Below are 27,581 nucleotides of genomic sequence, written 5' to 3' on the forward strand. Positions count from 1 at the left end.
GATAATTAATATAAAAATTATTTCATATAAAATATAAAATTTAAGATAAATTATATATTTAGAAAGATTAAAATGGATATACTGACATTTTTTTTATACATAATAGTTATGGTGCATGACAAGGTGCTAAAGCAATTTATTAAGCGCCCATGATTCCAACCCTACTAGTTCATCTAATAGGCCACGTGCATCGCGTACTGCAGGTGTGCAGACTATTCCAGCGAAGCGAAAGAGAAAAAAAAATCTAGCCACCTATTTAAAAGAAAAAATAAACATAATTATATTTTTTAAAACAAAAAAGGGAGTAGAAATAAATATAAGGTTTGAAGGGTTTATTTGAATATATCGCAATCCCTTCGACGGCGGCGGCGCCTTCGTTTGGCCACGCGAGGGTTTGATGGGCACGGCGACGGAGATTGCGACTGACGCGTCCGCCGAGGCGACTGCCGACAGAGTCGATGCCTTGCTCGAGGTGCTTCCTCTCTCTCCTCTTTCACCCTCCCATATCTCAACGCGATCGCCGTCTCCTTCATATGTTTCTCTCCAGATTCGTTTTCTTCCTGCTCGATGCTGCGCCTTTCTTCAAGCACATGTCGTGCGCCGGCTTTATTACACTGCCATTCGCAAGTTGTACTTTTAATCTCGTTCAGGGTAGGAAGCATGGCCCCGTGCAGTAGATTTAATGCTTTACAGTCAAATTGGGCATTGTGGATGTAATTTGTGTGAATTGTTTCTAGGATGGGTAAATAAAATCCCTTCAATCAGAGTTCTCTTTGTTGCCATCTTATTCTTTATGATGTTATCATATCTTGGATCATTTAGGTTTGGTGACTATTCCAATACCTCCCTTATGTGCTAGTCAATATTCCAAAGGCTAGTAGCCGCCCGTGATTTACCTCCTTCGTGTTGGTCCTGGGACGGGTTGGCTAGGGCGCTGGGGACGAGCGTATTCGCCTTTTGCCACAATTTAAGTTTGGTGACTGAAACTTAAATCACATTTGTTGGTTTAGAGAATGGAGTTGATCGCTAACAAGATCAATGGGGAACGCTTTGTAATTGATTAAATGACAAGTCTCACCTTTACTTTCTAATGACCTTGTGAGAAAATAGATCATGTGTTTCTTTGAAAAAATTACATGCACACTAAATTAAAGTGAGAACAATACAGATATCCTTGTAATATTTCTTTCATTGATTGTCTATTCGCATTTTTGTTGGCATCATCGCTCCATTTTTCTTCAAGTTGCATCGCATCTTTTTTGCTTCCGTTAGTCATTAGTTAGAACATATAAATTGGATCATAAAGGTAAGACAAAATGACTTGGATGGATAAGAGTGTAACCCTTTTGTGTTTAACTTTTTGAATGAATACCCTTAACATTTTTAGGATAGACATCCGTTCCAGTTTAGAATGACATGAAACTGTTTGATTCATTCCAAAGTTTTTATATGCTTGCTGTTATGAGATTATAGCAGTCGATATCCTTAGAATTGGTTTGGTGAAGATACTAGTTCCGGTTAAGTGGGTAGTTGTTACAGTAAGTAGTTTATAGTGGCCAAAGACAGCCAACTTGAAAGCTTATATCAATTTGCTAGGTCAGTAAAACTTAGAAAAGAAAACAAGAAATATAGCTATTAGTCTGGCCACATAGCAAATTAGTCCATGTGCCTTGGTACTGCTCTATATACTGTTAATTTCTACTATCTTACCTATTTCGGTCATTCATATCATTTGTGATTTGTTGTCAGTCATGGCATCATACGAGACAATATACCAGTACCATGTGTATAATTTGTCCAACCTTTTACAGCCAGTTTAAAGTCCATTTAATCTTGTTCTGAGTTGAGTTATTCAATGAATCATTGCTCATTTTTTTGAGGATCTATTTTTGTTTTTAACTTATTTAGGCCTATGTACCATATATTCTTTGAGCCACCAAAGATATTCATTGTCATCATTCTGAATCCAGACTTCAACTGATTTCTCAATAAAACTAGTAAATGGTGACTTGATAAATTGTTCAATATATATCTAATGCATTTGCACTTGTTTCTAATCTTGCTCGAAACTTGCATCATCCAAATTGATTGTTCAGCTCAGTATACCTTATAGCAGAGCCAACCTAAACATTAGAATTCATTGTTTGTGTTCATCAATACACTAAGATTATATGGCACCACCAACATTTCATTGTTTGTGTTCGAATCTGTAAAACATTATTAGGAGGGGCTTAACTTTGTTTCTCTTGCCCGAATGCGGAATTTCTTGCATCCAATGTGGTGTGATGATACATCGTGGTCAAAGACCAAAAAAGAATTATATGGCACCAAGGATATCATGCCTTTGGCAGTTGGTAAAAGTCTGTAATGCTTTGTATTACCTTCTCTAAATTACCTTTTTGTAATGGTTGCCATCCATAATCGTTGTTTCCTCAAAAAACAAAATATGAACTTAAAACAAAATAGTAAACTTATGCATTATACCTAAAATCAGACATTTTCTCCCTCATAATTCTCTTTGAAGTTGTTTAATTCTCATTTGTTCCTGAACGTAGACAGGTGGTGATCTTAACTTCTATACCATTCATGATAGTCTATCTAGTAATCTGTCTTACTGGAAGGGTGTGGAGGAACCAAATTGGGGAAGTCTTAACCAAATAGTAAACCTATGAACAATACATAGACATCGGCATTTTCTGTCCCATAATTCTCTTTGAAATTTTTTTGACTTTCATTTCCTCATGATGGTAGAGATTGCTGTTTTAATTTCTGTTTAAGCAATTTTGATGCATTAGATATTACTCAAGATACGCTCTATCAATGTTCGTTATTAATGGGTGAAAAGCTTATCCACTGCAATTGTTTTTTTCTTCTTTTTTTTGCAGGCAGCTCGATATGATGACTTGGAAGATTTAGTAACCATTCTTTCTTCGGGGATCTCTCTGAATTCCTGTGATTCTCAAGGAAGAACAGGTACGTATTCTTAAAGTTGGGTTACATACAAATATTCTGTTTTTAAATATGATAGATTCTATCTCTTTCTGTTTTTCTATATCTTATTCATGATTGGTGTTCATCGATTCATATTTAGAAAACTGGTATATTTTTAACTGTGATTGGGGATCGACATGATTTAGTTGAATTAAACATACTAAGGTAGTTAGTAGACCGAGGATCAGTCCTTAACGGCTACGTGCTAGAACCACAATATATACTGATAATCTGAGGTCGGTTCTTTGCAGCGATAAGGGTAATCAGGAACAAGCATGAATCTCTTTCTACTTGCAGTAAAAATTCTCTTGATCCTTTTTCGGTCCCCCCCTAAAAAAATCAATAATTCGTTCTTGGGGACTGGAGCTGTACACACAGGACACATATTAAGGAGATGATCAACTGATGCACTACTTTAACACTCTTGGCAATCTTCGTCTCAACCTACAATTTATCGGCAAATTGTGGTCTGGTTATAGCCGAGCCCAAGTTGGATTTGCAAATTCTGCGAACATTGATATATTGACTTGGGCATTTGGCACTCTGAGTTCAAATTCCCATAATCATTATCAAAGTTGTTTCGAAATTACTTGTTCCCATTCAGCAAACTAACAAGATTTATATTTATCTTTAACAATTTTGCTTTTCTGATGCAACGATTTGATTTATTTTTAAATCACACTTTCAGCTCTTCATATGGCTGCTGCCAACGGGCATCTTGAAATAGTCGAGTATCTTATTCAGAATAGAGCAGTGAGTCACTAAACTAATCATTGCTAATTATTCTTGTTGCCTTTAACTATCTCAAACATATAATATCCACTTTTGTTAAGATTTTATTAGCTATAATTTTATTTTATTTTAAGAAAAAATTTAACACTTAGCCGAACAATCTCTCTACCATTTCTTGAATATCTTTCCAATTACCTTTCGAATGCTATCTTCGTGATGCAGGAAGTGAATGCTCTGAACTCGGAAAAGAACTCACCCCTTCACTGGGCTTGCTTGAATGGGCATGTAGAGGTATTAGTCGATTTTTTTTGCCATTTCTTATCATAATAGTCATCATTTAAGCTGGAGATGTCTCAACTATTTTGTGGTTCGTTATATCGCTACGATTGTCGAGATTTTCTAATCTACAAAATTCTCCAGGTGGTTAAACTCTTGATCCAGACAGGCGCCACTGTGAGTTTGCTGAACAGGTAAATGAGTCCTGATGTCTTTACTCTTTAGATTGAACTGCTACAAAACCAACTTATCTTTTCTAATCCTGAGTGTGCTCGATTCTTTCTCGTCCGTCAGCCACGAGAGGACTCCGATGGATGAAGCAGTGAGCAGAGGAAAGATGGATGTGATCGATGCGATCAACAATGCAGTCGCGCAAGTTGAACTGGATGGTTTTAGTGTAGCTTAGTCGTTTGAACTAAGTTAACGAATACTTGAACCAACGAGTGAAAGGAGCAATTTGATCTCGACTTGTGTCTTAAGAAGTCGCAACAATGAATCTTACTCATCTTTAAGCTACTTGAATCCCTCCCCTTTGGAACAATTGTTAAATCTAGTATGAAGTTTAATGTGGGAACAAATCTTGTATGACTTATTTATTTTGAACAAGCATGTTGCACGTACTTCCAATTCCATATGAATTTTATACATATATGTCATTTTTTTAAGAAAAGGAAAATTAAATTAATTGATTAATATTTATATATCACCATTTTATTCACTAGTGAACATAAAGCCTGCATGGATATAACCGAATTGGTACTTAAGCTTGCCACCAATGAGGTACGGCTTGATTTATGACAAATATAAATATTATTTCGGGTAATCCTATATAATGTTGTAAATGAATCAAGTGTTTGTGAATAAATTTGATATTCGACTTGGTAAGAGATTATTTATGTTCGTTTAATATACATAAAATTAATTAAATAAACAAGCTTGAACAGTTCGTTAAGCTAAACAAATAAGCATATGCTTAACAAGTTTGAACACATGTGTTCAATTTGTTAACGTTCGTGAACAATGTTTACGAACCATATTTATTAATAAAATTTTTTCCAATATACTAAATAAATAATAAAATAAAATAAATAAATAAATTTAAATTATCAAACTCAATAATCAATCAAACAACTAATAATTTCAAACAATAAAATAAACTTGAATTGAGAGTTTGATAACATCTAAACGAACTAAGCTCGAACAAAGCTCAAGTCAAGCTTGAATTAACAGCTTGATAATATCTAAATGAACCAAACTCAAGTCAAGTTTTAAACAAGCTCAAATTCATAAAAATTAAACCAAGTCAAGCTTGAACACTCATTTCAAAAAATTTGGTTCGGCTCAACTTAATTACCTTATCAAATAAACTTGAACACCCTAAAACTCGACTCGGTTCGGCTCGGCTCGACTGGTTTACCACCCTAATCCTATGCTCCCTCTAAATAGGTCACTCAGTTAATGTTTAATAAGTCTATGTGATTTATTCCCTTTCCAAATATCTGAGGGGCTAATAAGGTGACTGCTCCATTTTTACCGGCAACCAGTCAACATAAATATCATTTTGCAGTCAATTAAGTAATATATATATATTTATATTCAAGAAATGTTTTTATATATATAGTGCACCAACATTAATGATGGGTTAGATTTTTTTTCTGATAAATTGAAAGTATACGTATAAATATGCTTAAAATGAAAAGGACTTTATTATATATTTTTTCAAAATATTTTAAAGTAGTTTTTTTTAATAGGAACCAAACATGTTTTGCTATATATATGATAAAAAAGTTGATGGTAATAATTTTTATATAAAATAGAAAATATTTGTTAAAATATGAAACGTATTTTTTTTTTCTACTTTTTAATTGTTCGCTGATTGAGAGTTTGTTAGGAATTTGCCAATATTAAGAGAAACCAATACGGAATTAAGAAAAATAAAAACTACAGATTTAATTAATAAAGGACTATTACCTAAAGCCCAAATGTAGGCCCAGCCCAAATCTTCACATGGACTTAATAGCGTCTCAATTGTGATGAGCAAAATAAAAACAAACGTATCAGAGCCAGGTTTCGAGCCTTGGACCTGTGGGTTATGGGCCCACCACGCTTCCGCTGCGCCACTCTGATATTTGATTTGCAATCGTTTTTAATTTATTAAATTATATTTATTTATCTGAAGCGAAATCTTTTATTTTTGACACGTTCTTTTCTTACAAATATTTACATATTTATTTTTGATATTCTTTAATTGATTCAACAGAATTATTATATTTTAAATTAAGCTAATAGTTTAGCGTCCATCATTTTTTTTTCATTTTCGTTTACCACTAGTTTAACATAAATTACGTTATTATCTTGTCTAAAATTTTTCTAAAGTATTTCATGGTTTTGTAGAATAACTATCGTACTTCTAATTAGTTTCCTATTCAAATTCCTCCCTCTTTTAACTTTTTCTATTCTCAAGCAACAAACTAAATCATCGTCTATAACGCGTGAACAAAGATTTTGAGTTTAATGTTCATTCTTTTTTCTACAACGCGCTTCGCATTTCCCTTTTAAAGAGAAAAATGTTCATCCTGACGGTTTGAAAATCAGTTTTATGTTTGCTTTTTTCCCAAATAAAAAGGAAAAATCAGGTCAAACAATTCACAAAATATACATGTTGGATCGAAAGAAAACGCAGGCTCAAAGAAACTGAAGTAGATTGTGCTTCTTTTTCAATTGAGCTAATGAGCTAGTGTCAAATTTGATCAAAGAACTCGTAACAAAAGTTTCATGAAACACAATAGCAAAAAATGAATTATCAGTCTCTTTCACAACTTAATGAAACAAAATGTAAGAAAGAAAAGCATATTTCGAGATCAAGACGTTATAATGGTATCTTGTTTTGAGAACAAATAGCTGAAGGCAAGCCAGCACAAGAAAAGACCATTATTGATGAAAATACACCACCACGTGGAGAAGTACAAGAAACCGAACAAAATTTACATTCCTGCAGAAGTAAACACCAAATAATGAACACTTAACCAGAAGAAGTTACAAGTGAACTAAGCCTTAAAGTGGGTTCCATGGGTCGCGGATGTACAAGCAGTGGTTGTGCCTCATCTGGGATCAATTCCATGGGGTGGATTTGTGCGGTATACCTTGAGAGGGCGCTCCGTGGCTTAGATCGAGACTATGGAGTTGTTCCATTAGTTGTGATCTCCTCTCTTTGAAGAAATCAAGTCGGGTGGTCAATTCTGCCAGCGTAGAAGAAGCCCCTGCTAGCTGCCGAGGATATTCTGCAACCTGATGGTAGATTTCCTCGAGTATTTACAGAGATAAATAGTGGATCCGAAGAACTAAAAGTTTAAAAGCACTTCACTTACCTCAGCGATCTTAGGCGAGTTCTCCACAATAGCTGCCTTGACTTGAGAGGACATGCTGGTTGATGCTGCGATCTCCAAGCCTCTTAAATCATTCAGACTAGTTTTATCAGCAGAATGCTTCCTCGAAGGTAGCTTGGAACCAGTATATGGAGGTTCTTCTGGCATTGTTCTCCTCCAATCTGTCGCTGATGAGCTTTCCTGCAATTCGATAAGAAATTGGCTATTCATGTAAAACACCATTTTACCAAAAAAAGAACGGGATGTCCAATGCAGTAGCCACATGTTTCGATGTTCTCTTGTGAACATGTACTTTCTGATGGTAATGATTAAGCATACCTCACTTAGTTGTTTCTTTTCATGATTACAAAAGGCAAGGCTCATATCGAAATCTTGTTGGACAATCTTCCTGCAATAAGTTCACATAAATGCAGTAGCAATACAAGGAATATATAGATACACATGTAAAGAACTTTTTGAAACAGAAAGTTAAAGGGCGCCGGCCCATGGTAGTCTAGGGAACAAGAAATTAACATCTATGGGCTATTCATCAGCCTCCTTTGGACCATGTTACCTACGAGGGTAGGAAGAGAAATGGGGGCAGGAAGTACCGGAGGACACCGCCTTTTACCCCATTTCCTTGGGAGAAAATGAATGAAAGGAAACTAGGGAAACACTCTCCAGTTTTGGGCAAAATGACTTCTGTTAAAATTGGTCGGGCAGAAAGCACAAAGTTGGATTCAATTCTGCTAATTTGAACAGGGGGAAAAAAAAATCAAAATATAACTTTTTTGTTCATCTTATTTTAAATTTTTTAAGGTTTTTTTTTTGAAAATTCAATTTCATAAACTAAAGAATCATTTCCTCTTGCTCCCAAGGAGATGAAGGAAAGAAATCATGTTTTTTTATCCGTTCAAGGAAACACAAACAGACTATCAATTTCCTTCTCTGCCTTTATGTTTCTTTCCCTTCATCCATTTTGTTCCACAGTACCTTTCCCACCCTCATAAGAAACACTGCTTCACCTTGAATCAGACTCCGTTATTGGTAAGTTTGCATTTCATATCACCACGCTATATGGGAAGGAAAAAAAAAATAATCTGGCCTATATAATTGAATTGCAATGTATCAAGGAAACCAAAGAATAGAGAGAAAATTCCTTTGCATGTACACTAGATTAGGTGGAAATTATAGCCCAGTAAGCATCTTACAGTGCTCATGAAATCAATCTAATTAGCACTTAATTTTACCCAATGTCGCAGCAGAAAAGGTACCAAAAAGGAACCACTAGCAGTCAATATAAGTAAACCAATTAATTTAATAACTGACTCAATTTGACAGTAAGAATTAACAAAACAAATTAGGCAAAAAAATAAAGGACTAAAATGCCAGCATTTGGTCAACACACGATTTTAGTGTCCTGACAAAAGGAGTTTATTGCAGAGAATTCATAGTCAAATAAAGTTTATTTGGAAACATTTTAAAAGGCCACTTACGGTTGAGTGAGATGAGAAGGAAGGTGCAGATATATATCAGAAGGGGCTGATCCATATTGGTTTTGGCTTTGTTGGTTGAGTTGGAGATGGAGCTCTGCAACTTTCTGCTTCAATCTAGCAACATCTGCTTCAGCAAGAGCAATCTCCTCAAGTTCTGCCCTTGTCTTCGTAGAAAGTGCAACATGTTTAAGAATTTGATATATTCACTTAAATAAGGGGTAAATTAAGAACACAGCAAGCAGACCTTAGAATCAATCGTGCGTGAGCTAGAAAACTGTCCAGAAGACATGCTTAAACCAACCTCCAAAGCAGCTCTAAGATCTCTCTCAGCCTGCAACTGCTCTTGTAGTCTTGATACCTAATGGAAAATTCTAAACGTTGAGAAATAGGCTTCCTCGAGTTACCAAGAACTTAAGCAACATTGTGCTGGAAAAATAGAGGAAAATGACTAATTTGAAATTGGGAATTCTTAACAAAATTTAAACTAGGATTTTTGCAACACCAACCTATCCAAGTCCTTGAAATAAAATCAATATTTAATCAGTATACATTAATGGTTTATTTTTGTTTCAAATGCATATTTCCTAAAGATTACATATAGCTTCCTAGGCTTAGCTTTTAAGAACAGGGAACTAGTCAGCACCAAACACCTATTTAATTATTAGAATAGGAAGATGATTTGTGGTTAAGTATTTCTTTTTCACATAAATGTGACAGTACCAAGAACTGCCAAAATGAAATTGTATGGCAGTGACATACTTATAAACATCAGTACAAGAAGGTATGCAAAAGGTATACCTTATTAATAAGCTTCAACATCAGGCTAAATGATCTTACACTAAGCAGCATTGGAAATTAGAAGAAATTGTTAACTAGTATGCCAAGTACAAGCAAATAAGTAGATGAAGTGATTTTTAAGCAAGTATAAAATTGACTTCAGCATATGTTTTTAGGAATAATCAAAACACCAGTTACACCACCAACAACAACAATAATAATTAATTCTTCCAAAATAGAGATTGCACTTGATTCTTATCTTTAGTTCTATATTCATATGTTTGACTGGCAATCAAGGCCTCCTCCATCTGTTTATTGTTTCTATATATAGGAGCTCTGAGAACGTAGATGAATTTTCCAATTTATCATTTATGAATACTATCATAACTTTCTACCAATATTTCTCCATATGATGAGGACAGGGGAGGCATCGCTGAGAGCTCAAACAAGGGTGCGGCTCATAGCAGGTTTCTAAGACTTGAAGCACAGGAACATATTGGAACACTCATTGAAGCATTGAAAATGTAGTTGGGTCATTGGTGTGCAATATCTTAAATGGATTAAATGTGCATTCTCAATCATGAGACGCTTTTTAGTGAAATTGGCTAAGCTCTTCGTAAGCACTCCATAGTTAAGCATGCTCAAAGCAGAACAATCCCAGATAGGTAACTGACCAGGAAGCGCTTCACCTTGGAGTCAAATTCCACCATGTGACAAATCCATGAGACCAATAGTATATGATATTGGCCAAATAGAATAATGACTCGATGTTGGTGAGTACCTGGCGTGTATTAGTTTTAAAAGACTTATTGTTCAGGTAAAGCAATATTAGTTTGATGCAACAATAATCTGATTCATGAATCAATTCTATCAAATAGCTCAAACTAAGATTTCAAAAGGAAGAGAATGATGCAGACTTAAAAAACTGAAAGATAAAAATCATCATGCAGATCAAGCAAATGATAGTGTATTGAGAAAATTTGAAGATTGGCATCCATTGGTTGATGCTGGGATAAACATTTGAGGAACTATATAATGTGAGGAATGCAATAGCATAACCTATGCCTATTCATTAGAGTAAAGATAAAGTTAATTCATCTTGTAGGTTTATGTCAACTAGCATTGAAGAGTTCCAATAGCAATGTAAAGGAACAATATATGCCAATGAGGATGAAAAAAATTACACTATAAGAAACAAAATCCATGATCTAATTTAATGTAGAAGTTCCAGCCAGAACAAAGTAAAGAAAACTGACAAAAGAGTAACCAAGAAGCTGCATGCCACGAAGATCATTCAGATATATGGTTTATTGAGAAATGAAAAATGTATACATCTTGTTCCAGAGCTAATCGACGCTCATGCAAAGCTTGTTTCCTTCTTTCCAAGCTTGCTTGCAGAATAGCATTGCCTTTCGTCTAAAGAGAATTAAAGATTGTTTTAGAGCATATTTTAAAATTATCACTAGCTGACAACAACTGTTTTGAAAGAGTTACCAATCAGACCTCTTTGGCTATTCTTATCTGAAGGTCATTCTTTGTGATCTCAAGCCTCTGAATAGCAAGCCTAGCAAAATTAGATTCTAATTAGCAATGAAAACATTTTCTGTGTGAACTCATGGCAAAATTTTACCAGATATTGCAGTCTATTCAACCATAAAAGAAAAGAACAACTCAAACAATTGAACTTTTTCAGGGAAAAAAGGAAAAAGAAACTCAAAAACCAACATCACAACAAACTCAAGGTATGTTATATAGTATCATGTTTCAGCTTTTGACATTAGCTGCATGGATCTCCCCCACCAAGTGAGACACATTAATGAGAATGTCATTAGATAGTCACAATGGACTGGCATCTGAACTAGCAACTAGCAGGTAAAAAATTAGGAGCCAAGCTTATGGCGCTAGAAACATAACATTGGAAACCTTGATCAACCATATCTGTCAAAATTTGTCTCCATTGATCACTATAATGATACTCTTAGTGACACAGTTCATAGGGTACTAAACTACATTTGTATTCATCTGTCCCTCTTCCATAAACATAAAATCAAATACTATAAAGATGCTATGAATTTAAAATGAAGGTACAAATTGAATTGCAGCATAATATCAAGGAAATTTGAAGTTTGTGTGTGGGATAAAAAAATTACACACAAGTTGTTGAGACATGGACATAATAAATCACATACTATATTCAAAGAATTTCATCCTGATGATTCACCCCAAAAGGTAGGGATAATGATTGAGCAATAAAAAGCCTCAAGATATAAGTTGCGATGCAAGAATTCTGAAAAATAGCGTCATATGTACAATATTATGTTGCATATTCTTGAAGCTCCATAACTTACTCTTCTTCACCAGAAGAATCAACTTGTTCAAGTGGCTGATTCTTTCTGACCTGAAAGTAGTCAATTAAATAAATATATTATCTAATACACTCATTTATACAAAATATATAAAAGTTTAATAACATGATTGATCATATTATCAAATACAATGACAAAAAAAAACTCTTTTCACAAGTTACACACAAATGCTGAAATATGCAACAGAAAAACACAGCCTGGTTTGATTAGCCTATGAACAAAGATAATGTCCCATTCTAAATCATCAAATAAAAATAACTCACAAAATGCATTCAATAGTAGAAACATAATACAAAAACTGAATTTTTATAAACTATTTTTGATCCTCATTATACACAATTAACTGTCATCAAGCAAACACATTAAATTAAAGTAACTTACATTATTGCGACCCCAAAAATTACTGTGCTTCATTTGCGTGTGAGATCCATTCACTTTAATCGAGTATCTCTCAGCACTATATTCAGTTGCATGAGCATGAATAGAAGTTCCTTGATGTAGGGAAGATAGAATCTCTCCCATTAACAAGGGAGACTCTTGTGTAGGCAAGGCATCAGAGGAATCCTTCTCAATCAGTGGGTTCTGTGTACCTTTGATTGATGAAACATGCTCATCATAGTGAGTTCTAGACCCCGTAAGCAACTCAGGTTTCATAGCTGAAGCCTGATTCTCAGGAGACTCCGTATCTGAATCGTCACCAGCAAAGACCTGCTTTTCAAAGACATTAGTATAGTATTGGATCCCAAACTGGAAAGGACTAGTCAATAGTGACAGAAATGGAAGCATGATATAACCATTAATGAAGCAAGACTAGGAAATTAAGAAAAACACTTCACAATAAAATTGAAGTTGTGTTGAATGTATTGATATAATAACATCATCAAGATTATTCACAATACTAGGATATTGTAAATTCCATACAAGTTTCAACAATATATCCATATTAAAGATCAAGGTCTGAACTAGAATGCCAGTACATCTGTTAAAAAACTAGAAATAGTCAAAGCTAATGCATCTCACACAGATTGACCTGGTTTTCCTATTCTCTGAAGGATCTGATCTTTTCTGTTATGTGGCCTAATGAAATAGACTGATAGAATAAGAGAGCCAACTTTTGCCAGTTCAGATCTCAAAACATAGTTGCATATATCAACAAAAAATGCTTTAACCTGGAAACACTGTACCAAAGCACTGAGTATCTCCAAACCTACAATTGCAAAAATTTGGAACGATTGAATATTGGACTGCCACAATCAAGCTCCATTGCCCAGTATTTGCAGGACTTAGAAATGCTCTACAAAGTTCAATTTTGTACAAGCCTGTGGCATACAGCGCACACATCTGCCCCAGGTTTCATACCAAGTTTGATGATGAGCCAAAATCAAAACATGAACAGCGAAGTTTGGCTGGTTGTAGGGAGACTGAATGATTGAGGCAGCATGCAGACCAGCACAAATTTGTCTGACTGGTTGCCCTGGTACCTTCAAGCTGCCTGCCACCACAGTTGGTGAGTGGCACCTTTTTGAGACACGCCGGATGGAAAAATATCAATCATCAAGAGACTCAACAACAAGAAGCTTACAACTCCACCGAACTCCTAAACCAATTAATCGTATAAACTCAATTAACACTACAAATGGACTTTAGACAATCATGTTCTAAAATTCTTGGAACCAAATAACTAGACGTAATCAGTCATTCTACACTGTAGTCTATTACTGTTTATATGCCACTATGGGACAACAGCTACAAGAAAACTTGTATGGTAAGATAATGTTGTATAAATGTACCAAGTAGAAAAGAAAAGGCACCAGAAATCCTTAACTAGAGCAGCCATCACTTATTTGCAGACGATAGGAACATGAGCATTTTGATAAAAAGAAAAAGTATGGTAATTAGCTTGAAATTAACAATCTCAACCAAAATACTCAGACAGTTCTTTAATCTTGGTATAGCAAACCTTCATTAAAACAGATTGCAGGCAAACATCTTTTGAAATTTGGACGTATTTTCAAAGCTAACATTCAATATTTACAGAAAACACCTAAAATACAGTCTAAACGAATCAATCCTTTGTAAAGTAAATAATATATGCAATATAGAAATAGAAGTACTAGACTGCCACCATAAAAATAAGAACATACCTTGTAGTCATAAAGATCACTGCCAGCGTATCCACTGCTTCCGCTCAGTTTTCCACTGAGCACACGCTCATCATTATCACTTTCCATTTCTGGTTCTGCATCATTTTCTGCGTCATGATAACCATTATCTTTAATATCTGCATTCACATCAACTGTAGATTCTTCACTGCCAGTGTCTCCAATCTGAGAGTCAGAAGACAGTGAGCATCCCTGCAAATTACTATCCTGTAAAGGTAAAAGCTAATAATTACATATAAGATGATATCCAAATATGGGAGTGAGACACATCAAGTCAAACAGAAAAGAGAATATCTAATTTCCTATGATTTCAATAATTAACAGACCCTGTTTGGAGCCACAGAAGTGTAAAAACAATGGCTAGAAAAACAAATGTGTGCATACATATATGGATTTTTTTTCCCATTGAACGAATATGATGATATACAATTTGCATAACAAAATAAATGCAAGACATGGATGAGTCAATGGTTATGAACTTATGATTATGGAGAAAAAGAATTTCAACAGACCTTAAGAATAACTAAGTGAGAAATACTGAACTATGAAAAAATAGAATCTGTACAAAACTTCATGACAAAATTTTAACCTTCAAGGACCAAAATTACAGAACCAGCTCTTCCTAAAAATGTTTGACAATGTTGTGGTGACTTGGAAGATAGGTTGGCCGCTATAGTGAGCAAGATTGAAGGAAAAGTAGCCAGTGGAGAAAATAAGAGTTAATGTAGCTAAAATTGGCAAAAGGTGATTGCGCTCACCCCGAACGCCCCCGGCAACTCGTCCCTGAACCAACACGGAGTCAGAGGAGATAAATCACAAGTGGCTACTAGCCTTTAGAATAATGATTGGCGCATGAAGGAGGCATTTATCTCGACTATGCTGAGATTCGAACCCCGAATCTCAAGTTGGCAGCACCTCAAATAGAGAAAAAGGATTATGGTAAATTATTTGAGAAGACTATGTAGAATCACCATGTATGTTATATCAAGACTAGAACATAGTAACCTAGGCCATCACACGAGATGAACAGGTCATGAATCCCAACAAATAGGTTACATAAGACTCTTTGTAAGGTTACAGGCAATCACCCAATCTTATGACAAATAAGATTATTATTTATGTCCATGAAGTTGTTGGCAGTTCTATGATGGTTTCCAAAACCTAATGCAACCTCCCGTACCTACATTTATCTCCCTCCATATCTGTGGGGCCGGCCAGCACTAGGGGGCCGTTAAGGTAGCCGATCTACCTTTTTTTATTAAAGCTCACAATCAGCATCGCAAAACTTGTATTCATATACAACATGAGAATCATAAAAACAGAATTCTATAGGATTCCCCATTTACAGACATGGATCCTTGTCAAACCTAGGGCATTGGATCAATTGGGTCATGAATGTCGCAAGAAGATGTGAGATTAAAGGGCAACTAGCATAATCCGTGAAGCATGTCTCTACAGAACCAAATGTTTATATATATATATATATATATATATGGCTTAGATACTACAAGATATTGTACTCTCCTATCACAAGTAACACTCCCATTTGATTCACTTACAATAAACCATACGTAATAGCCAAATTAAAGAAAAAAGATAAAGCAGAAGACATTATTTATCAAATGCAAGAACTTCAAGCTAGTAGGAACTGAGGTCAAAGCTAAAGACTGTTGCAGATAAGACTATACAATAGGTTATGAATTTACCAAAATTCTAGCAACATATTTCACTGGAAGACAGACAAAACTGAATTGTTCATACATTACATTGAGTTCAAAAGTGAGAGATAAGTGAGCTGTTTATTCATCCAAACTAACTGTCTTTTGAACTATCAACTCTGCATATCAAAAGCTTAACATAGTATTTCTCTCAGTGAATATTTTGCTAACCTTCACAACCAAATCTTTGCTAAGGCAAGTAGAAAGGACTAAGCATAATAGAGTTGAGCCAGTTAAGAGTGTTGAACATGGGAAACCCATATAGGTAGGGGAAAAGAGGGTAAAAAAGGTCAGCTTCAGGTGTTTGCTCATCTAATCATTAGGTGACTATTGGAAATGGTCTCTATCAGCAATGGTTGATGCAAAGATTGGAATCGAGTGATCAGATCAGACCAGTACCAGGTCGACCCAATCAATAAGCATTGAGTCAGATGTTCAAATAGATACAACTTCTGTTCGTATAAAATCAAGTTAGTTTGTAGCTTGATTCCATGATTTTACTCCAAAACATAAAATATAATGCGTGCATAAACAATTTTACAATTAATAGGTTAGAAACATACATCAAATATGGTTTCATACTCCTCTAAAAGAGTTATGATAATGGCCTGAGCATTGTTAGCTGCATTTGCTGCTGCTAGAAGCTGAGCAGAACTGTCACCATTTGAGTCGAGATCATCATCCAAATCACATTCACCAGCCAAAAGAGGTCTTAGTAAAAGAGGGGCCATGCAAGCAGCAACAGCAGATGGAGTCATCCGATTCTCAGCAGTATGCGAAGAGATGACATGCATCATTTTCAAAATCCTAATAAAGGAAAAGGCAAAGAATAAGAATCAAATACAACTAGCAATTAAGGCATTGATCAACACACAGAAGATGGAATACCAAATGTCATCTTGTTATCAAGACATTATCTAGTGGCCTTTTTGGCAATCACACCGTGTTAAAGCATAAAAACAAGATGGTATAGGTGACATCCATGATTCAGTAAATTAATCCAAGATGGAACTACTTCACAATTGGTATCATAACCAATTTTATAAAAAGTTTGAACACAAGGAATATATGATATAAAATAAATAAATTTTATTTAAAAGTTGATGATATTTGTAAATTTGAATAAGTATATTTTAATATTTTCATAACATATAAGAAATTAATAAAATAATAAAAATACACTTTTATTTAATTGCCTGTGCAGTATTTCAATACTTTATTGTATCATGTTCACAGTTAACAATTGAGTTATTAAGCATTAATTTTAATATTGAAAACTAAATCTAATATTACTTTGTTTTTGTAATTTATTTTATTTAGTTAAAGTAATCTTAATGACATTTTTAAAATATTATTTCAATCACTTATTCTTACACTATTTAACTTGTCTATATAATTATCTTTGTGCAACCATAAGTATTATTTATTTCCATTGCCCTTGTTTCTCTGTTAACGAGATAAAATGCATTTTCAGGAATATTTCCTTGAAAAGAAAATAGAAAACTGAGAAACACTATCCAAGATGACTTGCATCACAAGAATTTATCCTCAATCTTAAACTAGCTGATGGATATTCCAGAAATGATCATTTAGCATAGTGCAGGAGTTTCCTTAGTGCAATGCTATTAAGGAAACTGAAAAAAAAAAAAAACTATAAGAGTGACCAAGGTATTAGCCTGTTAAATGAACCTCATAAGAGAAATTAGTCAAAGGATCATAGCATCAAAGTGCACCAAAAAATTATAGTGTGACTAGAAATAGATTAGATAATCACACAAGTTTAGAAACAACCTTTGCAACAATCGCCGATTTGGTTCAGGAAATGTCTCAGTAATAGCAGTGCGCATAGCATTTACACGAGCCTCATTGTTTGTCAATCCTACAAATATAGGAAAAGGGTAGGCACATGACACAGCAATACAAAAAGACAGAAAGAAATCATAGAAAAGATAATGATGTATAATTAAATAATTATACTCATTCAAACATTAATTTGCATAAAAAAGTATATGATAATGATAAGAAAATTACAACATTTCAATTACATAGAAAAGAATGCTCAATATGATATAATTTGTAGAAATATTAGCAACAGCATTAAAGACTCAATATTACCAAGTAAAAGCAATCATCAAACCCTTAGCCTTGTAAACATCTACTAAAACCCAGAGAAGTTCAACTAATTCAACTGACCAGTTTGCTAAACTATAGCTTGATCAATGATCTTTGATTGTAGGTCGTGTTCTCAATCCCAAGCAGTATAACCCATTTTCTTAACAGGATTATAGAGAGTTCCTGAGTCTATTAAAACAGAAGACAACCCTTTCCATCAATATGCCAACATTAATCAGATACGAGGAAGTCATCGCACTGCCCTCAAAATGGCATCCCATTTCATATCAGCCCCTGCCTGTGGTGATGAAAATATATGTGCATTTCCCTTTTCAAACCAATTTTGGATTCAGGGATATTACAAGTTCCCCAATACACCAGTCATAAATGGATTCGATTGATCAGCTTAGGCAGCTCAGCTACAAAGAAGATGCAGGGCAGACTAAGGTATTGGACTAAAAATGACTGAGGTACAACAAAGCCAAGTGAGCAATTTGAATGAAAATGAGATAGAATTGTTTTAAATGTCACTGAATATACACAAACAAATTGGAGTTTAAAGGGGTCATTAAAGATAGATTTTTGTCTAAAATGCTGAAAAGCACAAGTACATTTCCTGCTAGCATAATAAGTAAATCCTCCTTAGATTGCTCAATTATGCAAGTGCCTTGATAATATATCATTTACTTGAACTCTCGCTTTTCAATAGGTGGACCGCCTAAGTTTTTTCACTACAAAGTGGGATGGATTCCAGATACGATATGCATAGATATCCGAAGTTAATCTTTATGCAATAGATTCAACAATTTCCCCTGTAAAATTAATCCAACAGAGGAGATATAAACAATTTGAAAAACCATTCCAACAGCTATTGTATAAGTGTTCTGTTTGTGTAATGATCAAATTTAGGGCATATATGCACATTATAGCACCATTGAGAACAAAAATGCATATAAACATATAGGCATACTATAAGCTTCCAGCAATGCAGTACAGCAAGAAGCTGGAACTGGAGATGATGGTAGCTCCCGAAGAACATACTGCAGAGTTCTATGAATATTAGTAATTGATCAAAGTAAACTCTAAAATTAGAGGTTTGTTATCTAGTCACTGAAAGAGATGTAAAAGAACCTTGACACAATCACCAATAATATGGGCATCCTCATCAGCTGCAAACTCAATCTTTCCTGGAAAAAGTGTCAATGAACTCATCTTAATAACAATATATATAATTCCGAAAAATACAAAAAAAATCAAAACATAATATCGCTGGTTATGATTAAGGCTAGATCAGCAAACACTAAAAATTACTAATTCAATAGAAAAAGGACACAAACCTTGCTCATATTCTTGGATTCTTCGATGAACTTCTTCGACATCAGCAGCTTGCCGCAAAATTCCTTCCACCTTTGTTCCTGAAAATTTTATTCCTTAAGCTGATTAGCTAAGGGGGCATTTGGTTCTTTCCTAGGAATAGGAATCGGAATCGGAATCATTGTATTGTGGAATGGGAATGGGTATGAGCATGGATATCACTCTTAAAAGTAATGTTTGTTAGTTGTATATCTTCTATCGGAATAAATCAAAGTTTCCTTTTTTACCCTTAAAGGAAAATAAGAGAAAAAATTAGATGTGAGAGAAAGATGAATGTGAGAGAAAAATATGATGAGAGAGAATGATGAGAGAGAAAGTGTGATAAGAAAGAATGAAGAGAGAGAGAAAATGTGATGAGAGAAAATGAAAAAAGAGAGTGTGATTGGTGAGAGCATGATAAGAGAAAATATGATGTGAGAGAAAGTATGATAAGGGAGGATGAAGAGAGAGAAAATATAGTGAGAAAAAATGAGGAGAGAGAGTGTGATGAGAGAGATTGAGGAGAGAGAAAGTATGGTGAGAGAAAAAAGAACAGTCAATATGATGGGAGAGATTGAGGAGAGAGAAAGTATGATGAGAGAGAAAGTGTGTTGAGGAAAAAAGGAGTAAGTGTGATAAGAGAGATTGAGGAGAGATAAAGTGTGATAAGAGAGATTGAGGAGAGAGAAAGTATGATGAGAGAGAAAGTGTGATGAGAAAAAAAAGAGAAGAGAGTGTGATGGGAGAGATTGAGGAGAGAGAAAGTGTGATGAGAGAGAAAGTGTGATGAGGAACAAAAGAAGGAAGAGAGTGCGATGGAAGAGATTGAGGAGAGAGAAAGTATGATGAGAGAGAAAGAGAGTGTGATAGGAGAGATTAAGGAGAGAGAAAGTGTGTGATAAAATGATGAGAGAGAAAATATAATGAGAGAGAATAAGGAGAGATAAGTGATATAAAAGAAAAAATAAATAAATATATTTTGATATTTGATATTAATGGAGAAAATTTTAGTTTTAAGTCAAGGGTATTTTTGGAATAAGGGAATATTTTGATTGATGAAAATAGGATAATGGCTCATTGAAGGGGAGGTACATGGGAATGAGTCATTACCCAATTTCAAGGATTCATTCCCTTATTTGTATTCATATTCCTATAATCCAAACATTAACAATGGGAATCAATGATTCTCATTCTCATTCCCCACTCCTATTACCCTAAACTAAACGCCCCCTAACTACTAGAGAGCAGCCTTCAATCCAAATGCAGATCTCTTCTGATGAGGTAGAATTATTCATGCTTCAGTTTGGAAAGCAAGGGCATTATGCATAAAGTCAGAAAAGGGAAACATTCTGAAACATAAAGGCCTTGGGCAAAGAGCTGTTTAAATGTTGATAGTAATACTACATGTTGAAAGTTAATATAATATATGGTAAATTATGGATGGAGAGTATAATTAAGAGAGGGGAGGGAGGGGAGGGGGTGGTGCTGCCGCCGGCGGTATAGCTAATAAGAGCACACCGGCAATGGTTGGTAGCTTTGTTGTTATGGCATTCAGCAGGGAGGAAGCTATGGATGGATCATGCTAATGACTTTGGGCAGAAGACAAGGTTCCTTTCCCTTCCATCACCATCCTCTCTTCTCTTCTTTCTCTCATTCTCCACCACTCCAAGCAAACAAAGCCTTAGATGATTCATAAAAGAAATCAAGGGGCGGGCAGAGTAGGGTAAAATGATTTCATATAAGATGCCAAACTTTTGGTTTTTTTTACAGTTTGAACATTCCATGTATAGGGAAGACTTGCAGAGGAGGAATGTGAGTAAAATGAAATATAAATCCTTAAGACTAATTATCTAAATGGGCATGCAAACCAAAACTTCATCGTGATGTCACTACTTTGTTCTTGCTATGTACCTCTATACCAGCTCCAAAACTTCTTAGGATGAGTAGAGGTGATGAGCATGCTCACCAACACTATCAATAATTATCAAGCATATTAAAATCTATCAAATATGGAAAATACTAAAAGTCCACAAAAAAATTAGAATTAGGATATTCAAAGACTAAAATGGCATATTTGTTTTGGGGTTTTGGGACTCACCGAACTTCTCAAGAAAGCATAAAGCCTTTTCTAGAAAGGATGGCCCTCCATCAATATCTTCAAGGGCGAGCAAAATTGGTCTACCAACAACCAAGGATTTGATAGGCCGCTTGTCCCTCCCTGCCCATGATTCAAAAAATTAACAATCAAATTAGACAATTAGATGGTACAATAATTCCAATCTTTACTAGTCTATGTTAAGTAAAGAAAATCAGAGCTTAAGATAACTGGGGCTTACAATAATGGAATGATCCTTCAAAAGTATCCCCATTATCATTACGAAAAATTCCATTATGTCCCATCACAAGGGCAGCATTTGGAGCTTGAGCAAGTGCATGCTCCAAAGCTGTTTTCCATTCAAACAAATCGTCCACAGATTCTGCCTGGCACAGCCATAAGAAAAGCTAACAAGATTAATTGTCCATAAACAGCCAAAGTAATTTTCACAAGGGTGGACCATTGATTTCTCAGTAAAACTTGTCCAAAGGTGAGATGAAGAGTTTGTAAAGCACCTTAAGGGTAAATGCCCGACCATCACGTCCATCAGGAAACAAAACAGTTAGTAACTTCTTATCTTCCCTAACAACCACACTGAAAATAAACCTTTTATCAAACAGAACATATATCCACAATAGCAGCTGATAAACTAGGAAAGAAACATAGTTACTTAAAATTAATATAAAAAAGGAGTTTACCTTCCAGAATTATTTAGGTCAATACCACCCAAAGTAAGATTGACTTCGCCACCTCTTTGGGGTAATGCACTCTACAATGCCACCAAAAGTCAATTAATATTCTGCATATGCTCCAACTTAAGCTAAAATTTATACTTTGTCACCCCACATTCAATCAAATTCGGAGGTAATAATTTTTGTTTCTTTTATGGCATAAGGTTTCAGGCATCATGGAGAAACACTACAATAAGCTGTGCTTATTTATTCTGATAAATACCTTTTAACAGAAAATTAGATCAGGTCTGTGTGCTACTCAAAGGACCATTGAGGATCAAATAAATGTGATTTTATACCTACATTTAGTAAGTCTATTTCAATGACTCATATTATCCCACTATTCTATGATGTCAAGGCTTTTCTATGTACAAACAACAAACTATAGATAAAAGCTACTACAAGTGGAACATACAAAAAGTGGTCTTTACTTTCTAAATAAAAGTAATCAATCAAACATACAGGATCATTCTTGAAGAAAACAAGAGAAGTCCGTGTGAGTATAAACCAACGCCTCTTCCATGATTTCCAACCAATTCCTGTGTATTGTGATATGCAGGCAAAAGGTTAGAGAGCTCACAAATTAGTGCTACTAATTCAGCCATTGAATCAAGACATTATTACGAAAGAATAGAATCATGGTACCAAGAAACTAACCTGATATATGCAACTATTCATAATGTTTGATTTTCATAATGTATTATTAGTTAGATAGCATCATTTATAACAGATTTATTGATTATGATATCTGACAACAGATTTATTAATAAAAAATAAATTTTAATTTTTTTTATTCCAGTCCTACCTATCTAATAAGGTCAATACCTTAGTTTTTTGGACTTCCAATAACAATACTGATTTTAACAAACAAGATAACAACCTATGCTTTATATATAGCCTCCAAACCAAATCATGATAGAAAATAATAATATGAGACTAAACTAATTATTTTAAAACCTTTCACAACATTAATAAACAGGAAGGAAAATCAAGGAGCAAGAGAATAGTTGTAAAGTGGGAAGAAGAGAATAGTTGTAAAGTGGGAAGACAGCTCGATTGAAGTCTCAATGCATGTTGGCAATTTTAAAAAAAAAACTCAAAGAAGAGTTTGAGCCTTTGTTTCTGACAGACAAGGATCTGAAATGTAGATAGACAAAGTTCATAATATTTCAGTGACTATCAGCGGCTTACCTTTCTTCACAAGTGCCACATAACATCTATGGTTCAAGAAAATAGTATACCATGGACGAAGACAAGCTAGCTGGCTAAACTTGATAGACATCCTTATATAATGAATTCACTCAAAATCAACTTGGTTCTATGCAACATAATCTCAATCTTTTAGAAAAGAAGAAAACTAACCTTTAGATGAAATAAACAATGGTCCACTTTTAAAAACCTGCATTGACAACTGGAAAAAATAAATAAATAACACCGAGTCAAGTTATGAAGTTTCAGGCAATTATAAATTAAGTACAGCAAGCACATTAGCCATTACCAAGTTGCTTAGAATCTTCAGAATGACAAACTGTAGTTCAAATAATTAAATGCTGATGCACAAAGTAGTTGGATATAGTAAAACATATTAGAAAAGGTTCCACTTCAAAGCCATTTCAACCAACTTACGAAGATAGTTACCTTAAGAGAGAGATACAAATTTGATAGAGGGACTAGAAAAATAATAATAGGTTGTCAAGTTAGGTCGAGTAAGCATTTTGAGGTGCGATTTCAATATGTACTAAAGGAATCAATGGTGCCAGCTCTTCGAATTGGTGAGGGTATCGGGGATTCTTTTATGGTGTTTCCAAGACGTTCAACTGCCAGAATATTTTTTGACAGTAGACCATCATCGTCATTTTTCAAAAATGACACCTAAAAACATGTCTAGTGAAGTGTTCTCAGCTAAAATATTAAAAGTTGTCGGTTCCACCTTAAAATCTTGTTTTGTTGTAGTCAACACATTAAAGGTCAAGACCCTTTCTCTTATGTCTTTTGTTACAAGTTGTAACACTTAGTGAAGTTTAAGGTAAAAAATTTGGATAGGTCACCATGATCAGAAACCATAATCAAATAGTAGGAAAACTTTATTTGTCCTTTTCCTAATTTGCTTGAGTTGAATCAAAAGTTATTTGACTTCTTGAATAATCTCCTTAGTTCATGCATATTACCAAATAAGCCATTTCTTTAATTCATCTATAAAGTAGATATATACTGTTTTTGCATTGCATGTGCTGAACTGTTAATTCTTATCTTAGAGCTAGTTGATGATGCAAAACAATCATAATTTGAGAGATGACCTATGCTCTTTTAGTATTTGCTTAAGTTGAAGCAAAAGTTATTTGACTTCTTAAATAACCTCCCATTGTACATGCATATTTACCAAATAAGTCATTATTTCTATAATTTATCTATAAAGTAGATGTACATTATTTTTGCAGGGTGGTAATTGACTGTTGCATGTGTTCCATTGTTAATGTTTATCTTAGAGTTAGTTGATGAGTGTGAAACAACCATAATTTGAGATGAGATAACCATGAAGACCAAAAAGGGATATTAATAATATGTGATGAGAATGGAACTCAAGTTGATTCATCAACAGCACCATGTCATCAGCACATTCAGTCAGTCGACGTGCATTTTCCGACAGCAATTGCTAAGGCAATCGTATGCACATTTGAGCATACATAATATACAACTCCATGTAGTGTCAAAGTGCAAGGAAAAAGTCACAATTCCCTCACTCAATGGAGTATTATAAAATAAAAAAGGATGAAAAATGACTAAGCCATAATGATATTTTTATGATTATGAATGTGATATGCTACTTTATGTTAATTTAGTGAATTGTCCTTGCATACTGCCATATTTTCCGCTCAACTCTTCCAGGCTAATGTTCCCTTTTATTGTTGCCCCCAAATCCTATTGAAGCCGGTACTAAGAAGTAGGGGTGTCAAAAATGAACCCGACCCGACGACCCAACCCGAGTCGACCCGAAAAAAATCAGGTTCGGGTTGGGCATTTTCGGGTTCGGGTTGGAGAATAAAAAAAGTTTCGGGTTGGGTCGGGTCGGGTTCGGGTTGACCCGGGTTGACTTAAATATAGGGTTTTGTGGGTTTTTTGGGGCTTAAATCAAATTTAATTTTTAAAATTTAGATGTTTTTATGTATATTAATATCATGTTTGTATGCTAATGATGGAGAATTGAGATAAAAGTGAAGAATTATAGGGAAAATAGCCCCAAAAAATCGTTTTGAATAGGATTTTCGGGTTATATGGGTCGGGTTCGGGTTGATCGGGTTGGTCGGGTTCGGGTTCGGGTTGAGGTGTTTTGGGTTGAACTCGAGTTCGGGTCGGGTTCGGGTTGGGTTAAAAAAAAAAACTCAACCCAACCCAACCTGACCCGACCCACCCGAATTGACACCCCTACAGTAAGAAGAATCATTATGTGATCTGAGATGTGCATTTGATGTTCAAGCTTTCAGACTTTTCCAAATTATGGAGGTTTCATTGTTTTGCTTACTACTTGGTATGCATTTAAATTTTTATGGGCATTTTAATTATTTCCTATTTTTGCTACCATGTAAAATCATAGTAGTCAAGAACTGTATAGTATCAGGATCGAATGGGGAAAAAAATCTAAATTTTGGTTGGATCAGAACAGGATAATATGAAAGTAAAACATTAACGAAAAAGATAGTTTCACATGTGAGATAGCAAATTGTTTTCAATCATAATAAGGTAGATTATCTTTCATCAAGTATCGTATAATTAACAATATATAGTATAGATAGTTAGTATTAGAGCTAATAAGGTTAAAAGAGTAATACATAATATGTTATCATAATATTAGCAATGTGATAGTATTGTCATTTTCAAGTTCATAGTATTATATTATTGTCTCCTCCGTTTAATAATTTTTTAGGTACTTACCAACTAGCATTTGTGTGATAAGCAAAAGTACACCCGTAGGTCATAGATAATGACAATTCGAAGAACAAGTATAAAACATGCTCACCTTATTGAGCTTAGTTCACTTTGGAATGTAACCTTCGCTGTGCTAAGCATTATCACACTATCACTAGCTTATTTAGGCGGCATAACCAAATCGTAACTCTCTTATTCAGGGATCATGGGCTCCAAACTTTCTTAACTGTGCGCAATCATTGATGAGAAATCACCCATTTGGAAGTTTAAAGAATCGCAAAGCATGAGTAATAGACCATTCTATCAGCGTATGTATCTATAATCATAACAAATGTGTTGGGCTTCTGCGGACTGTCAGGTAACATGAACCTGGAACCAGTGTCCTAATCGCACGAGGCATAGCCAACAAACAAAGTTCGCCTGCTTCCCAGATCAGTCCAGTAGTAAATCCAGACATTTAACATACTGCAACGAATGGCGAGTAAATGTGCTCGAATGTATTTTTTTAAAAAAAAAATCCTAAAAACACAAACGGGAAGATTTTTTTTAAAAAAAAAAATCGACTACGAACTTTTAACAGAAAAAGGAGCGCAGATCAGAAAGTGGTGAAGAGAAGTATACGGTATTAGGTGCTACGGCACGATGCCGCTCGAACATTGCCCCCGCAGTCGGAGCCGACGACATCCCGCGCCGTCTGCATCAGATCAGGCGCTCCTTCTCTCCCTACCCTGCCAAATCTCCAAAATCAGTAGCAAAACAACATCTGCAAGCTGAAAAAAAAAAACTGTATGGGCAGGATAACCGCACCCACCCGCATTGTCCTGTGCGCCGGCTACCGCGACGGATCTACTCCACGGCGCAGGAGGCGAAGAAGCGATTAGGGTTTGGGGGTGGGAAGGAGTAGGAGAGGCGTTAGATTGCGAGGATGGATGCGAAGAGCAGCAAGCGACGGATGGAGGACCAGAAGACGGGGACAGAGCTGTTTGTTTACTTGTGTTGGACGACATTAGGTTGGGGGTATTGAAGTGGTAGTGGAGTTAAAAAAATAAATAAAAGAATAAAAAGTTGGGTTTTTTTTTATTTGATCCATAGTGCAGCGGCCACGCGGTCTTAATTTTGCAGCAGCCTTAATTAATGGAAGATTGATTTAAAACTTTGAACTGATGGATCGTTTGCGGTGAATACTTACTTTCTTATTTAATGGGTGAATTTTTTTTTTTTTATGAAATCGGGTTCGATGATTCCTATAAAAAATTAATGGTAAATCGTCTTTAATCTCTACGGACCAAACTTTATTTTTTCTTCGACTTTCTAATCTATTTTAATTTACCAAATTACACTCTTTTTTTATTTTATACGACGCGTTTTATATTCCTCCGACTTTTAGCGAACTCTCTTCCCAACTTCCACCCTCGACCGTCTAAAATAATTCTTTCGACGTTGAACGCAAAAATCATAGAGACGACAGAACCCGACTTTCACC

The 27,581-nt window shown here is 34.9% G+C and overlaps 2 protein-coding genes across 4 annotated transcripts; one reads left to right on the forward strand and one right to left on the reverse strand.

Moving 5' to 3' along the window:
- Positions 1-316: 316 nt before the first annotated feature.
- Positions 317-4,619, forward strand: LOC122046135 (ankyrin repeat-containing protein P16F5.05c-like). The gene is made up of 6 exons (XM_042606680.1): positions 317-472; positions 2,886-2,973; positions 3,680-3,744; positions 3,946-4,014; positions 4,144-4,193; positions 4,294-4,619. Exons 1-6 carry the CDS (start codon positions 398-400, stop codon positions 4,403-4,405), a joined length of 459 nt encoding a protein of 152 aa, XP_042462614.1. The 5' UTR covers positions 317-397; the 3' UTR covers positions 4,406-4,619.
- Positions 4,620-6,835: 2,216 nt separating this feature from the next.
- On the reverse strand, positions 6,836-27,112 carry LOC122046099 (rho GTPase-activating protein 7-like). 3 transcript variants are annotated; one of them, XM_042606629.1, is made up of 23 exons: positions 26,910-27,112; positions 26,720-26,826; positions 23,537-23,573; positions 22,637-22,713; positions 22,142-22,212; positions 21,959-22,037; positions 21,685-21,829; positions 21,447-21,566; positions 19,333-19,410; positions 19,127-19,182; positions 18,966-19,035; positions 17,675-17,762; positions 16,447-16,690; positions 14,148-14,372; positions 12,385-12,711; positions 11,986-12,035; positions 11,141-11,201; positions 10,970-11,053; positions 9,105-9,218; positions 8,861-9,024; positions 7,704-7,773; positions 7,368-7,565; positions 6,836-7,287 (listed from the first exon to the last, which is right to left on the reverse strand). In XM_042606629.1, the coding sequence occupies exons 2-23, from the start codon at positions 26,780-26,782 to the stop codon at positions 7,111-7,113; spliced, it is 2,598 nt and encodes an 865-aa protein (XP_042462563.1). In that variant the 5' UTR covers positions 26,783-26,826; positions 26,910-27,112; the 3' UTR covers positions 6,836-7,110. The 3 variants fall into 3 exon arrangements, with proteins under 3 accessions (XP_042462563.1, XP_042462564.1, XP_042462562.1); XM_042606630.1 differs by having other exon boundaries at positions 14,148-14,330; positions 23,537-23,585; XM_042606628.1 differs by having other exon boundaries at positions 23,537-23,585.
- Between the last annotated feature and the right edge of the window lie 469 nt (positions 27,113-27,581).

This window comes from Zingiber officinale, chromosome 2B (genome assembly GCF_018446385.1).
Source record: "Zingiber officinale cultivar Zhangliang chromosome 2B, Zo_v1.1, whole genome shotgun sequence".
NCBI classification, from domain to species: Eukaryota; Viridiplantae; Streptophyta; class Magnoliopsida; order Zingiberales; family Zingiberaceae; genus Zingiber; species Zingiber officinale.